The 16,283-nt window shown below is 43.3% G+C and overlaps 2 protein-coding genes across 2 annotated transcripts in view; both read right to left on the reverse strand.

Annotated features, from left to right (window-relative positions):
* LOC310781744 (protein NipSnap homolog 2-like) overlaps positions 1–1,669 on the reverse strand; it is a 33,471-nt gene extending 31,802 nt beyond the window's left edge. Inside the window, exons 1-2 of the mRNA XM_083642358.1 lie at positions 1,571–1,669; positions 617–756 (exon numbers count right to left, since the gene is read on the reverse strand). Coding sequence (XP_083498484.1) covers positions 617–756; positions 1,571–1,662 — 232 coding nt within the window. The 5' untranslated portion in view covers positions 1,663–1,669. The remainder of the gene's footprint in view (positions 1–616; positions 757–1,570) is intronic.
* Positions 1,670–2,125: 456 nt separating this feature from the next.
* Positions 2,126–4,495, reverse strand: mrps17 (mitochondrial ribosomal protein S17). The gene is made up of 3 exons (XM_083639375.1): positions 4,400–4,495; positions 3,895–4,038; positions 2,126–2,801 (listed from the first exon to the last, which is right to left on the reverse strand). Exons 2-3 carry the CDS (start codon positions 4,015–4,017, stop codon positions 2,514–2,516), a joined length of 411 nt encoding a protein of 136 aa, XP_083495501.1. The 5' UTR covers positions 4,018–4,038; positions 4,400–4,495; the 3' UTR covers positions 2,126–2,513.
* Positions 4,496–16,283: the final 11,788 nt, after the last annotated feature.

The raw sequence follows: 16,283 nt of genomic DNA on the forward strand, positions 1-16,283 counted from the left end.
CACAATTTGTCAACAGTACAGAAAACCACTATGCAACACAATCAATGACAGCTAATATTCTGATAGACTAGCACCATGTAGGAAGTATATATTGTATATATTGTGAATATATGCCATTGTTCTCATGTTTTAATAAAATAAAAAAAAGCCTCTTGTTGTCATTTTTCCTCTGTGGTACTGAAAATGGTATAGAGTATCTATTTCCTGGGTATTGATAGGCTATCGAAAATTGAAATTCTAGTATTGTGACAACATGACATGAGTGAGTGATGTCAATCAGTCATGTCAATTCTGCTAATAAACGCATAATACCTGCTTTTTGCCTTTTAGGGGTATTTTTTCCTCTTCAGTTACACAGATATCGTGATGTATCGTAGATAAAAAAAAATCTTCCAATCTATCGATTATCGCTGTATCGTGATAATATCGTTATCGAGGGCTAAGTATCGTGACCATATCGTATCGTGAGTTACTCTGCGATTCCCACCCCTAAGAGGCAATGCATTATGCAGAATGTAACAGATGTTTATAAGATTGTCCTAGGATTTTTTTTTTATCCATCTCAAGCCTGTTGAAAAACACAACGGATCATTTACCCTCACATTATAATACATACACTGTATTTTGTACAGGTTGCTGTCTTCCTTCTTGGCAAGCAGGTGAGAGTGGGCATCTTTTCTGGGGTCCACCTTTCTGACAAACAGAGATTTGAACCAGCTGTCTTCACTTTGCCTGTTGGTGGAGGCTGAGAGGACCCTGGAGTGTAAATAAGGAGAACAGTGAGATTTAAAACAAAAGAAAAAACTAATTTCATCTATTATTTACACTGTAGCACCCAGGATCTTACAAAACCTGAATATCAAGTCAGGTGCGGTATGCAAATATGATGCTTGCATTCTTTTAAATCATCCGGAAACACACAAGGCGGGCAGGATCATTATTGATGATTGCAGTGAATCAGGCTTTGCACTATAATCCAACTCAGAAACCCAGAAATTCCACAGCTAACAGGCAAGCAATTGAGAAGACTATAAACTGTAAATTACTAAGTAGCCAAAGAAGAATTAGTCTAGTACTCAAGTAGGCAGTTTTCAGCAAAGTATAACATTTCACTTATAATGATCACTGCAAACACACCTGCCAGAGTAGGACCATGCCATAACGTGAACAAAACAAACATAGCGACTCACTGCATTTTGACCTTGAAGTTTAATTATGTTCGACACTGACAGAAGCAGAGCTTTGATTTTGCTTTCGGCATATGGCTACTGTACTTCTAAGCACAACAGTGTCAAGTGTGTGTAAAACACATGCTCAAATAAGTTACTTAGCAACTTTGTCTTAAGGGAGCACAGTCATTTTAGCATTAGCAATAAGTTAGCAAGTTTACAACACCTTGCTAGCTAGCTACGTTACACAGAATTGAAGCAGGCGCAGTGGATAACGTCGTTAGCGTAACTTTAGCGTTAGCCAGCTAACTGCTAGCATACAGGACTTTCTCATTGATGCCAACTATGAGATATAGTGGATTTGCCATCGAAATTCACAATCTTCATCTGAACAATCTAACCTGGTGATAACGGTGAGCTGTCCGTTCCCCTGAAGCCTATTTGTAGTTTGTTTCAAGCCGTTGCCCACACTTTGAAGGACTCGGGTCGCCATCTTTCCCCTTGGCTTCAGCACTGTTGTTGTTGCTGGTTGTTTTGAACAGCTGCAGCAAATCAGTAGCCTGACTCCGCCAGATGGGGGCGGCATTGTTCCACAAATGTGAACGAACTTACATCCATCTGGCAGCGTCAGGTTAGCAAATCAGTCCACTCCTGGGTGTTCCTCCTGGCGGACTGGACTAGCACTGACGTTAATAACGTGTTAAAAGTGCACGTATCCGAGTAAGCACATAACTTTGTTTTTTCCGACAGATTTGTGCAGACTTCGCAAACTAACTTAACAGCGAGTGCTGTTTTCAGGACTTGCGTTTGAAACACCCGACTTATTCACTTCTGAAGATCTAGCCTAATTCATTCTGCCTGTTTTGCATCATAATCATCTCATACAGATATGCCATATTTAGGGGAACGGCCAATGATTTCACAGATAATCAATCAACAAATAAATAATAGCATCATTGTGATCAAATTAGCAGATTTATTGAATATACATACACAACACTGGCTAATGGTATTCCCAAGGAACTGACTAATGAATGGTAATAGGGCTTTGCATTTTGCAACCAAGGACTGGAAAGTGAAAATATCTTTTTTGAAATAAATGAGTCTCCAATGTATTTCAAATAGATATACAGTATTTGATCTGACTGTAAATTATATTTATTTATTAAATATATTCTTTTCTGTGGACAGAGAAGTTGAATTATGAATATCATGTTATTGTAAATTCCTCTGAAATGTGCCTTCAATTCCACTACCTGAGCAGGCAGCAGCAAACATAGCAACGTGAAAAACATTATTACATACAATAATTCAACTTTGTAACATGGGGTCAGGGACAGGTGTTTATGCTGGTGAGGCAGAGATGTTCAGCTGCTGGAGTTTCTCTGCTAGCGTCGTCTGCTCTTCCAGGTTGTGTGCAGAGTCGGTTAGAGGCTCCAGAAACTCAGTTCCTTCAACTTTCTTTCCCGTCAGCGGGTCAACGACCTGGCCGACTTTATGCACGATCTCAGCCAGTTCGTGCTTCACGTGTTTGGACCTGGGCTCAGGCAGGGCCTTGAGAAGAACTATATCTCCCACAGTGCACTGCTGCAGAGCATCGTGGGCAAAGTAGGTCTTCCTCTTGTTGTAGTACTGTGGGTAAGAAATGACAACATTTGTTAAGACTTGGTCAATGTACCGAGATAGCTGGAACAGTCTTTTGTCAAAATGTCCATTTGGAGTGTGTTCCTCGGTTTAGACACAAGAGATAGGGGGATTTGTTTTATACATTGAGGCTACTGACTTCAATAGCAGTAGATTAATAGTAACCAAATTCATTAGTTGTGTGCCATGCCTTTTAGTCTGATTCTGCTGCAAGGACATTGGTAGCAGTTTCACAAGTGTGTATCGCACTTTATCATTATTTATGCATGTAGCCTATTGTATAGTATTACCATTGTACTAAGATCGCTTGTGCCATATACAAATGAGTTTGCCATATTCCAAAGCAAAAAATAAATACGTCTTAAATAAATCTTATGGCCTAAGGCATTGGTTCCCAATCTGGGGTACGGGTACGCAGATGTACTACAGGGGTTACTTGAAAGAAAGGGGAAAAAATGTAAGAATAAATCATGAAAATATATGAAAGTTATGAAACGTTATGAAAAATAAATCTGCTCAGGAGGCACTAATCACAACTCTTTCACTCCATTTCTTATTTTGTAATGTTATATTCTTCCAAAGGTGGGTTATCATTCATTCATTGCATCATGCTATAGTTTTATTTTAGCAGTTTTTTTAGCAAAATGTTGTAGAGGGGGTACTTGGATTGAGAAATCAGGGAAAGGGAGCCAAAAAAGTTTGAGAACCACTGGCCTAAGGTATACTCAATTTCCTCTCACAGCCGGGCTTTCCACTGTCTGGGAGTGAGAGGAAATTAAGAAACTGAATGAGTGAGTAGTAGACACCAGAAGAAAAACCTGTCTGGGATCTTGTGGGTGATTCATGTTCGTCATGTTTGAGAATGTAATAGAGCTTGCGGAGTTGCGCCATGTTTGTTGAATACCCTATGTTGAGAACAATGCATGACGTCAACTCTGCATAGAATATGGAAATACACTGACTGAAACCAGCCAGTGACTGACTGGTTTCAACAATAGCATTTTTTGGTATTTTCTCCTTTGGAAAGTACACAACATCCCATGTCATCTCAGCAGCGAGTTGACTGACAGTCTCAGTTTACCTTGAGCAGGTAGGGGTCCAGCACCAGCCTAGTGATTCGCACTTTGGCAGTCTTTGTCATCTTGGTCCCTGTCACCCTGCCAATGATCCATTTGGCATGGACTGACGCCTGCTTCACCGACATCCTGGAACGGTCTATTCAAGTCTAGGATAAATGCATATAAAAAGAGAATTTATCAATGCAATCTGACAGTGACTGTGTTGATGGTTTGTGTTTAATATTTCTGTCTGACCAGATGATGACCAGTTGAGAGTTAAAACTGGCCTGTGGTGGTGGCACGTCTAAGTTTATTGAATCAGTGGCCAAAGATAACAAGGCTTAAAAAACGTTTCACACAGAAGAACCCTGATCTGGGAGTCTGGGAGCAGCGCCGCAGCCCACTAACGTTAGCCTAGCTTTAACCAATTCTTTGTCACGTTCGTTCATCAACAGGAAATAACAGGGACGTCAATTTTATTTAAACAAACTTACGCCAATGTCACGATGTAAAGAACCATCATCTTACCGACACTATTTTACAAGAATACATTCATAAGGTCAGTTCTTCAGCATGAATGTTCCTCCATGCCTGTCCGTCTTGGCTTGTTTTGATGACGTAAATACTACGGCTAGTAAAGAGGGACACTGCGTTTTAGTTTTGAAACTTGCGACAGATGGAGTATTATTATTATTATTATTATTATTGACAGATGGACTAGTCTCAGATAAGCCATAACATAGATATTATATTACTGTAGCCGAGTATTCGGGTCCGCCTATTCACACTTTGATAATAAAATAATAAACGATAGAAGAGTCAGTTGTAACGGCTTCACATTTACAGCAGGAACAGGAAGTGATGCAGGACCAGGGGGGAGCTCCGTAATGTCAACGAATATAACACATCCGGTTGACGGAGCTAGCGAATATAAGACTTCCGGTTTACACGTTCAGCCTTCAGAGTAAAAGCGGCGTAATGGTTAGTTCGCAGATTAAAACAATGAACAAAGCATCTAAACGAAGGTATACAATACAAATTATGTTTCTGTTTGACACCAACTTTTTTAATAACATTGAGAACGATCTGCTCAGTATGTAAATAGATAAAACCTGTTCACTGGAGTTCATATAGGCTACCTTTACAAATTGGACACTGGACAGGTTTGTGTTCAAAGTGGGAGCTTGCCAAACATATGCACGCGCTCGGGGAGGCGTGATTTCTAACCCCACATAGGATAAGCAATAACCACGCCCTGTGGCGCCGGGATTGGCCAGGAGCAACACTGGAGGGCACGCAGCCCAGCGATTTCATGAACCAACTGAATAGCTCTTGAGAACAGACAGCGATATTGAGAGCGGACATTGAAATTAATTATGGTCACCTACCTTCCTTAGCATAGTAATAATAATAATAAGCATAATAATTGTAATCTACACAATGTACAAAATCTACAAAAACCTGCAATAATATAAACGGTGTTGTGTTCACGTTCAGCTCATATAATATAATTTATTGTAACAAAGTGGGTATTTGTCCAAGGAACTGGAGACTTGAAGTTGGTACAGGCTTTTTATTCTTGTCTTCACAATATAGCTCCTAGCAGCTAGCTTCGCTGCTAGCTCTGCAACCACCCGGTCAGCTCCCTCGCATAGCCTGACTGGCCTCCGCCCCGGCCGCTGGTCACATATATCCCCTTCCCCCTAGGAACACACCCACACATATCAGTTCCTAGCCAAGCACGGAAACACCCCAATACACGTAATTACCCGATACGCTACATTTCCCCCACACAAATTTAATGTCGCTTCCACGCGACATGCACAACCCACACACATCCCCCTGTACCAAAACACACCCAACACAATATTTTTTCCCATCACCACATCAAATTCTAATTCCCCAACAAACAGTCTTTTCTTTTCAGCACCCCCGTCATAATGTCCAGTTTTCATTAGGTACTCCGTAATGTCTAGTTTTCCATTAGGTAGCCTACCCCCATAATGTCTAGTTTCCCATTAGGCACTCCATAATGTCTAGTTTTTCATTATTTCCTTTCTTTTTCACACATTTCAATTCAACCCACATTTACCTTAGCTTTCTTTTAAACACAAGCCCCCCTTTTGTTTGTTCCAGTAGCCAAATGCACGAACGAGCACCGGATCGACATCCTCGTCCTCCGGTCTCCACTCGCGCCCGTCGACTCTCCAGCTGACCCTGGCGTCGTCCTCCCGGCCTCGCACTCGCTCGTTTTTCCGTCCCCCTCCTCCAGGGTTGAGGACAGCAGAGCGAACACTACCGGCGTCGATCTTCCCCTCGGCTCTCCGCTCGTTTTTCCGTCCCCCTCCTCCAGGGTTGAGGACAGCAGAGCGAACACCACCGGCGTCGATCTTCCCCTCGGCTCTCCGCAGTGCAACGTTAGGGGGTGTATAGCGGTTAGGCTGGGCCGGTTCCCCCGGCGGTAACCCCTCTCGCTCACTCGGAGACACGAGCGTCGCTCTCCCGACTGTAACAACGCTGCAGACGATGTCCCTCTCTTCCCTCTGGCTGTTCCCCTGCAGCACCGTTCTCCTATCCGTCACAACGTTCTCTTCTCCCCGGCTGCTCACGCTCTTCCCAGCCTGCGTCTCACCTCCGGCCTCCACACTCTCAGTGCAGTCCCTGGCCAAGTGCTCCGGTGACTGGCAAGTCCAGCAGAGTCTCACCTGTCCGCCGCCTGCACGTCTCTCTTCTCCCGCTGCCCCCCGATCTCCGACAGCCTCTGGACACTCTCTGGCTAGATGTCCGATCGCGCTACATGCCCAGCAGGCTCCCTGCTGTCCATGTCGTTGTCCCGCATACCCGGTCCGTCTCCCGGAACCGCCTCGGCACCACCTCGCCACGTGGCCCGGCTCTCTGCAGGTCCAACACAGTCTCTTCCGTGGCTCCTCCGGCCGCTCTTCCCGCTGCATTACCTCCGCGCTCATCAAGTCCACCCGCTGCATGACTTCTCGCAGCGCCCGCATCACCTCTACTGCCCAGGCAGGAGTCTCTTCCACCAGCCGTCCGACCTCTCTCAACACACGGGCCTCCATGCCCGCCAGCATCGAGCTGATCCCCGCCGTCAGCTCTCCTTTCCTCCCGTTCACCGATGGCCATTCTCCGCGCACCATCGCACGTGGTTTTAGCAGCTAGCAGTTAGCAGTTAGCACCCCTGGTAGCTAACTTACTAGCGCTAGATCTAGAGCCAAAAAGCCGCACCACCCGTCTCTTTTGCCGTTCCTTCTCACCCTCTCCCCTCTCGGCCGAATCAGAGGCGTTACCGCTTTACTGTCTGACACCAATGTAACAAAGTGAGTATTTGTCCAAGGAACTGGAGACTTGAAGTTGGTACAGGCTTTTTATTCTTGTCTTCACAATATAGCTCCTAGCAGCTAGCTTCGCTGCTAGCTCTGCAACCACCCGGTCAGCTCCCTCGCATAGCCTGACTGGCCTCCGCCCCGGCCGCTGGTCACATATATCCCCTTCCCCCTAGGAACACACCCACACATATCAGTTCCTAGCCAAGCACGGAAACACCCCAATACACGTAATTACCCGATACGCTACAGTATCATTAATTTCAAGCTCAATTCTTACCCAGAGAAAAGGTACAGCACTGAAAATGTAACAAGCAATAGTTTTTTAAACATCTTTATTTTAAAAGATGAAAAAACCCAGGTGCTTTAGTCCCAAGCTTCAATGCTCCTGGCCAATCCCGACGCCACAGGGCGTGGTTATTGCTTATCCTATGTGGGGTTAGAAATCACGCCTCGGGGAGACCTCCTCTATGACATCCCACCCAAGGCCAGTAGGAGTTAAAAAAAAATGGTGGCCCGTCAAACCCACCCAGAGGTCACTCATATTGACATTTTTGTACAAATATTGGACACTGTACAGTACACCCCTGTGTCAAAAGTGGCAGCACAAACCTTATATGCACATGCTCAGGAAGACCTCCTCTATCACATCACACTGTCAGCTAACCTGGGGAGGAGTAAAAAAAAACATGGCAGGCTGTCAAACCCGCCCAGAGGTCACTCATATGTGACGTGACGTGATGTGATAGAGGAGGTCTTCCTGAGTGCGTGCATATATCGTTTGTGCTGCCACTTTCGACACAGGGGTGTACACTGTCCAATATTTGTACAAAAATATCAATATGAGTGACCTCTGCCATGTTTTTTCTTACTCCTCCCGAGCTTAGCTGAGAGTGTGATGTGATAGAGGAGGTCTACCGAGCGTGTGCATATGTTTGGCAAGCTGCCACTTTGAACACAAACCTGTCCAATTTGTAAAGGCTATGCACTCCAGTGAACAGCTTTTATCTAGGCTATAAGATACTGAGAAGAATGTTCTCAATGTTATTGAAACAGTTATTATCATACAGAAACATCATTTGTATTGTATAGCTTCATTTACATGCTTAGTTTATTAGTTTAATGTGGAAAATAATCATTTTTCAATCGCCCCGTCTGCTCTATAATTGTGCAGAATCGTTATTTTACTTTGAAAAACCTCACCGGAACTTCTTATATTCGCTAGCTCTTATATTCGCTGACACAACACAGCTCCAGGGGGGCAACTCAGTTTCTTCCAACAGCTGATTGAATGTGATTAAATAAAACCCAAACTGATGATGATGGAAGAAACACAGCGATGTTGTTGTTGTTGTTGTTGTTGTTTTTTTCCCTCAATATTTTATTTTCAAATGTTTACGGAACAATAAACAAACAAGCTCAGACACAGGAAAAGAGAGGGAAAAAAGATATTTGACATTTAGTATTGTAACGTGGTGCTACCAGCCAGATAAGGTGCAATATGTGCTTGTACAAGATATTATGCATGGGATCCTACGAAAGTCCATGGAAAACCATCCAGGTAAGCAGTCTATCACCCCTAACCTCAGTCACTAGTCATAACTTCAAAAGTAAGCCAAAAAGGGTTCCCAGATATTTGAGAACCTTCTGAGCGAGTTGGCTCTCAGGAACCTCAGTCTCTCCATCTGTATAACAGAGAACATGTCCATCAGCCACACCTGAAAAGAAGGTGAAGAAGAGGACTTCCATTGCTTTAAAATAAGTCTTTTAGCAACAGTTGTCCCCAGCACCAGAGATTGCTACAACACGGCTGTAGGGAAGTTCAGAGAGGACTCAGTGCAGCCAAAGATAGTGGGTTCTGCCTCCGGCTGCAGGGTTACTTTGTAGGCCTTATATATATTCCAGTCAAATATTTTGGCCCAGAATCCCATTAGTGAAGGGCAGAACCAAAAGGCATGAGATAGTGTGCCCCCTGACACACAGCGATGTTGTTGAGTAAGTCATGGAGATCCCTGGTCTGATCTACTATTGTTGAGCCAAGCCAAGCTTTCTATTGTGTTCTATTTATAGACCGTAAGAAATAGGTTTCTATTCTCGCTGAAAATTTCATTTTGACCACAAGAGTAGGCCTAGTAGAGAGACACCACTTCCTAAACATGGAGAAAACCTCACTGTAGGCTACTGTAATGACAATATCAGATAATAAACATGGATTGATTATATTCCTCCGTAAACATACAAAACCAAACCATCACTTTCAACAGTAGGCTAGATCATGCTGCGCATGACTGTATGAAATTAAAAGTAGTAGAATAAAGTAGGAATAACATATAGATTATCATTAGAACATTATTAGGGTGTGGAAAAATTAAGAAAGAAAGTATGCAATATAATGTATGCATTATACTTTCTAACAATGAGAAGGATTTGGGAATATCCTCTCAGAAGACATGACAGCACAAATATGCAAACAGTTGTATTCTCTTTAATAAAGGGCATGTTCAGAAAATGTCTAGGTGTATGGATATGGTAAAATACAAATATATATAGGTAATGTTACAGCGGTTGTATAACAAGTCAAGTTGCAGTTTACATCCATGTCTGTCCAGACTACTATCAATGGTCCAGACTCATCAAATATGTAGGAAGACTTTGAAGGATTTGAAGATTTATCACTCACATGAATGATTTCAAGGAATAATCTCCATTGAGAAACATGCTGTCTTTTTTTGCAGAGGAGTACGAGGACTGATCGAGAGCTTCGTCACATGGTGCAACGACAATTAGCTTGTGGAGGTGGACTACCAGAGGAACAGGAGGCCCCATCCTGGTTGTCATCCAGGAAGAGGAAGTGACGAGGGTGAACTCATACAAGTATCTTGGCGTCCAAATCAATATAATTAATGTGATTAATATGTGTCTGCAAAAGTAGGCCAAGTTTTTGTAGGATGACCCAAGATCTTTTCTCAGCTACAGTGGTAAGCAAAACATTATGATGTCACAGTGAAGTTGACGTTTGAACTTTTGGATATTTTTTTTCCATCACTTCATCATTTTATCCTATTAGACATTTGTGTGAAATGTTGTCATAATTAGTGTATGAATTCTAGAATTATGCCCAAAAAACATCCTTTGTGAGGTCACAGTGACCTTGACCTTTGACCACCAAATGGTAATCAGTTCATCCTTGAGTCGCAGCGGAGGGTTTTGCCAATTCCCTCCAGGCATTCCTGACATATCACGTTCATGAGAATGGGACTGACGTGATGTCACAGAGACCTTGAGCACGGTGGCTCAGTGGTAGAGCTGTCGCCTCACAGTCAGAAGGTCCTGAGTTCGATTCTCGCCTGGGACACTGTGGGCGCTGTGGTTGTGTTCCCCCCCATATCTTCAGTGCCCACTGCCCAGGTGGGGTATCTCGTCGTAAGGGCCTTTCTGTCTGTGTGGAGTTTGCATGTTCTCCCCGTGCTCGCCCAGGGGGTTCCTCCGTATATAACCACCCCCCCCCCCACTAAAAACATGCAGAAGATCAGATCGTCATCGTCATCCGACCAGTGACGACAACACCCGAAGTTGGTCCCCGGGCGCTGTACGAGAAAGCGACCACTGCTCCTGGCCTGCCCCCCGGAGGAAAGGACAAGCCAGGATGGGTTAAATGCAGAGGACAAATTTCACCGGCCACCGTCAGCATGAGTGTGTTTGTGGCCATGCATGTGTTGATGTGTGATCGTGTGACAATAAAAGACGGGCTTGTCCGTCTGAAATCGTTTTATCGTTTTAATCGTTTAAAAAAAATCAAATTCCCTTAAGGCGTTCCTAAGATATTGCGTTCACAGGAATGGGACATATGGATGTAGGCTATGCACATAATGTAAGGATGGACCGTCCCGACGGACAGAAAACCCAAAAACATAATGCCTGCTGCCACGGCTGTTGCCGGCGAGGAAGCATTACAAAGTTATAGAATGTTCCAATGTAGACATTGCGAGTTGTGGGTACCCCTTATCTAAAGTCCCTTATCTAAAGTCAGAATGGAGCCGGCTCCCACATGTACAAACAGCATTACACAAAGTTCATATGTATTGTCTGTTCTCAACAACTTGTCAGAACACAGATGGAGGTAACAGACATGGCATGTCATGTGTATATCGTGCAGAAAATGTCATATGTGCCGACTCACATGCAGAGAATGTAGATGAAAACACTGCAAGGCAATGTCAGATTAGTGCAGAGCATAGGAATGTGAAACGCAATCCAGGGTCGGTGGAAGAGACTCGTCGGCTGAAGATGGGAGAGTTGAGGCAGGAAATACATTCCGATGGATGTTGGCACAAAACAGGTCTACAGAACCAGCCTTATAAACCAGTTTGTAAAGGTGCAAACTGGCACTGAAAATGGTTCTTCGGAGTAAGTAAGTAATCTTTATTTGTATAGCGCTTTTCAAAACAAAGTTTCAAAGTGCATACTCAGGGGTATAAAAATAAATAAGTACCCCAGATAAAAACAAAGTTAAAATAGAAACAATAAAATAATGCTGATAAAATAAATAAAACAAGTACCCCAGATAAAAACAAAGTAAAATAGGAACAATAAAATAATGCTGATAAAATAAATAAAATAAAATAAAACAAAACAAAATAAAACAAAATAAAATAGAATAAAATAGAATAAAATAGAATAAAATAGAATAAAATAGAATAAAATAAAATAAAATAAAATAAAATAAAATAAAATAAAATAAAATAAAATAAAATAAAATAAAATAAAAACAGAGAGAAATGCAAACAAGTTAAGAGAAGGCTTTCCTGTAAAAGTATGTGATTTAAAATAATTTACTGAATTTGCTATCCTGATGACCTCACGAAGGGAGTTCCATACTGTAGTTGCGGGGCTCTAACAGCAAATGCAACAAGGCGGGCTTTTGGGACATTCAGGAGGGTCATATACCACAGGAACGCAAGCAGTGACCAGGCTCATATGGGGCTAATCAATTTAAAATGTAGGTAGGAGCAAGGCCATGTAGTGCTTTAAATGTAATCAGTAAAATCTTAAAATCACATCTAAACCTAACAGGTAGCCAGTGGAGAGAGGCGAGGATGGGTGTGATATGATCTTGTCTCTTGGAGTTTGTTAGAAGTCTGGCTGCTGCATTTTGTATGAGCTGAAGATGGGAAATGGCTTTTTGGCTGAGCCCTGAAGAGTTCCAATAGTCCAATCGTGAGGAGATAAATGCATGGATGACTTTTTCAAGGTCGGTCTGAGACAGAAAAGCTCTAATTTTAGCAATGTTTCTGAGATGCAAAAAGCAAGATTGAATTACCTTAGTGATATGTTTGTCAAAACATAACTCAGAGTCAAAGGTCACTCCCAAGTTACGGGTGGTCTGTTTGACATTGGTGGATAAACTCCCTAAATTCTTATGCCAATCAGAGATCAAGTTTGGAGAGCCAAATAAAATGACCTCAGTTTTAGACTTTTTTTTAAACTGGAGCCCTCTCCTCACATTAATTATTATCTGACGACTCACCCAGTGTTCTCCGCAGCGATTTGGACCGTCGTAGGCGTTGTTGTGATCTAAATAGTACTCCAAGCCAGTCCTTGAATGCGCTCCGTCGGGGCCACATGGCAGCGTGCTTTTCCTCCATGTAAATAGACACTTTTCGTCCCGTGTTCTACCCATATCGTCATTATATGACCCCTAAAGAAACATCAGATTGCTATTCACCCCCAGGCTATTTCCACTAGCCTACTCTTCACAGGGATCTCATTTCCTCATTCGGGCTGAGTTTCACCAACTCTCGTCAAGTCCTGCAAGACTTTCCTGCCGGCTGGGCTGTGTACTGACTTGACGAGAGTTGGCTGGGCTGTGTACTGACTTGACGAGAGTTGGCTGGGCTGTGTACTGACTTGACGAGCGTTAGTGAAACTCAGCCCATGGAGGAAAAGCACGCTGCCATGTGGCCCCGACGGAGCGCATTCAAGGACTGGCTTGGAGAACTATTTTGATCGCAACAACGCCTACGACGGTCCAAATCGCTGCGGAGAACACTGGGTGAGTTGTCAGATAATAATTAATGTGAGGAGAGGGCTCCAGGTAAAAAAAAAACGAAATTCTCCTTTAAGTCGGAGGAGATTTTGTGACATCCAGTACTTCACATCAGAGAGACAAGCCATGACACGTACAAGGTTATCAGTTTCACCGCTTTTGAGCGGTACATATAGCTGCATGTCGTCCGCATAATAATGGAAATTAATATTGTGATTGCGGAAAATCTGTCCCAAAGCAAGCATATACTGTAAATACAAAATAATAAAGGCCCCAAAATCGAGCCTTGAGGAATACCACATGAAAACCAGGCAAGGGAGGTGTCTTTAATGCCCACAAGGTTTTCCAGGCGTTCTAACAGGATGCCGTGGTCAACTGTATCAAATGCAGAGCTCAAGTCAAGCAGAATTAGGATTGAACAGGCCCCGGAGTCAGCTGCAAGCAGTAAGTCATTTGAGACCTTGATAATAGCTGTTTCTGTGCTATGTTGGGCACGGAATCCAGATTGAAATGGTTCAAAAGTACTATTATTATTCATAAATTAAGGAAGTTGTGTGGCAACAGCCTTTTCTAAAATCTTTGATAAAAGATGGTAGGTTCGAGATTGGTCTAAAATTGTCAAGAATTAGAGGTTCAAAAGTGTGGGTTTCTTCAGGAGAGGTTGGACTATTGCATGTTTAAAACTGGAGGGGAAAGATCCAGTGGATAATGAGCAGTTAATAATAGAAAGAAGATGTTGCCCCAACTGTTTGAAGTACCTCCTTGAGAAACCTAGTGGGAATAACATCCAATTTGTTGGAGTGGAGCCATAGAAGAACAATTTCAGGTTCTACACAACAAAGGTTCCTTAAAGAACCATTTCTGCTACTTTCTTTGCTTGGACACCTGCACTGTTTGAAAATGTACAATATATACTATGGAGGGGTTGGGTTAGTTTCCACATTTATGCGATCACCCACCACGCAATTAGTAAGAATTAAGAACCCGTTAACATCCCAAAGAACCATATGGTAACGTATGGTAAAAGGTTCTTAAGAGGCTCTTTGTGGAACCAGAAGGGTTTTCTATTGCATCACTCTGAAGAACCATTTTCAGTTCCAGTTGGCGCCTTTATTTTTCTGTGTACTCTTGTCCGGTGCCTCTGTGTTATCAGTCCTAGGCAGACTTTTGTTGATATGAATCCCCAGGTAGATGTGGGACCGCACCATCTCCACTCCTCACCCCGGACAGTGCAGATGTCAATGAATTGTTGCTGTGAGAAATCCACAGCTCAGTTCCTCTGTCCTATACTGACACTGAGCTGCAGATGGTTCACCTCACAGCACCTGAGGAAATGAAATGACAGAAACATGTGAGAGAAGACATCATGTCATCATCCGTCATCCTAAAAGTGGAAGATAAAAAATCAAGATGACAAGCAATGACATAAAACTCATAATGCTGCAAAAAGAACAAAATGCACAAACAAGTTCGCCAAACAAAACAAAACAAAATTAGATTAACATGAGGTCATCATGCTCGCGGTCACACATCAGACTGCTTATTCCGCGTGTGAGGACTGAACACGGAAAGACTGCTTTTTCATTCTATGCCCCTGACGATTAGAATAGGCTCCAGGACATTCTAAAATCACAGCAATTGGTCTCTTTAGATTCGTTTAGAGTGCTCCTAGAGCACACATGGGCAAAATACGGCCCGCGGGCCCCATGCCCACGATGGAATTGAAAAAAATATATATATAAATTACAGTGCACCTGAATGCAACATGCAAGATACCCGCTATAGGCTATCTTTCAATAATCTTCATGACTAAAAGACTAAAAGTAATCTCATGTGTAAGAAATGACTGTTCTACAGTCATTTCTTGCGGCCCCAGGCCCGGACTCAAAGAAAAACAAAACAACCCCCAAAAACTCAATAAAAGGCAGAATTATGTTAATAAATCTCATCTGCTACAGCCATTGGATTTGTATCACTATTATATCAGGAGATTATTTGGCAGGAGTGTTAGGAGTGTTGGCCTGTCTGTAATTTTATAACTTTTATAAATGTTTTGCTGTAACAGGCCGCCCTTGAAAATGAGAGCCTGCTCTCAAGGGCCACCTCTGTTTAAATAAAGGTCAAATAAAAAATGAAAAATGAGCAGGAATGTGTGACAGAACTTGTCCTGTTACTGTTGAATCATCTAGCACACAGATGTGAGAAAGAAAGTGGGTAGAGGACTCAACCCCAAGCGACAGCATGTGTTGTCACTGCTGCATCACATTCTTGTGTCCATGCTATCGATACCTTTATGTGACTCTGTGATAGTGGGATGTATCAAAGATGGCGACGATGAGGAGTATCGGGATGTGGTGGCCAACTTTGTCACATGGTGTGAGCTGAACCACCTGCAGCTCAATGTGTCAAAGACAAAGGAGCTAGTGGTGGACCTGAGGAGGGTCAAGGCTCCGGTGACCCCTGTTTCAATCCACCGGGTCAGTGTTGACATAGTGGAGGATTACAAGTACCTTGGAGTGTACATTGACAATAAACTAGACTGGGCTAAGAACTCTGATGCACTCTACAAGAAGGGGCAAAGCCGTCTCTACTTTCTGAGACGGCTGAGGTCCTTCAACGTCTGCCGGACCATGCTCAGGATGTTCTATGAGTCGGTAGTGGCTAGTGCCTTCCTGTATGCTATTGTGTGCTGGGGCAGCAGGCTGAAGGCAGCGGATGCCAACAGACTCAACAAACTGATCCGTAAGGCCAGGGACATTGTGGGGCTGGATCTGGGCTCTCTGACTGCGGTGTCAGAGAAGAGAATGTTGTCCAGGCTACGCTCCATCATGAACAATGACTCGCACCCACTCCACGGCGTGCTAGTCAAACACAGGAGTACGTTCAGTGAGAGACTGATTCCACCTAGATGCAATACGGAGAGGCACAGGAAATCATTCCTGCCTGTGGCCATTGGTCTATTTAATGCCTCTCTTAAAAGAGCACCTCGGAGACGCTCAGTCTCCCTGAGACTGAGCCAGCCGATAGG

The sequence above is a fragment of the Poromitra crassiceps genome, assembly GCF_964638095.1.
Source record: "Poromitra crassiceps genome assembly, chromosome: 1".
Taxonomy (NCBI): Eukaryota; Metazoa; Chordata; class Actinopteri; order Beryciformes; family Melamphaidae; genus Poromitra; species Poromitra crassiceps.

What these genes read in the sequence shown, in the direction of transcription:
- mrps17 (XM_083639375.1), bottom strand. Translation starts at nt 4,017, where the DNA reads ATGTCGGTGAAGCAGGCGTCAGTCCATGCCAAATGGATCATTGGCAGG. An exon ending in TGGACCCCTACCTGCTCAAG is followed by an intron (nt 2,802 to 3,894) that starts GTAAACTGAGAC and finishes TCTTACCCACAG; the next exon opens with TACTACAACAAGAGGAAGAC.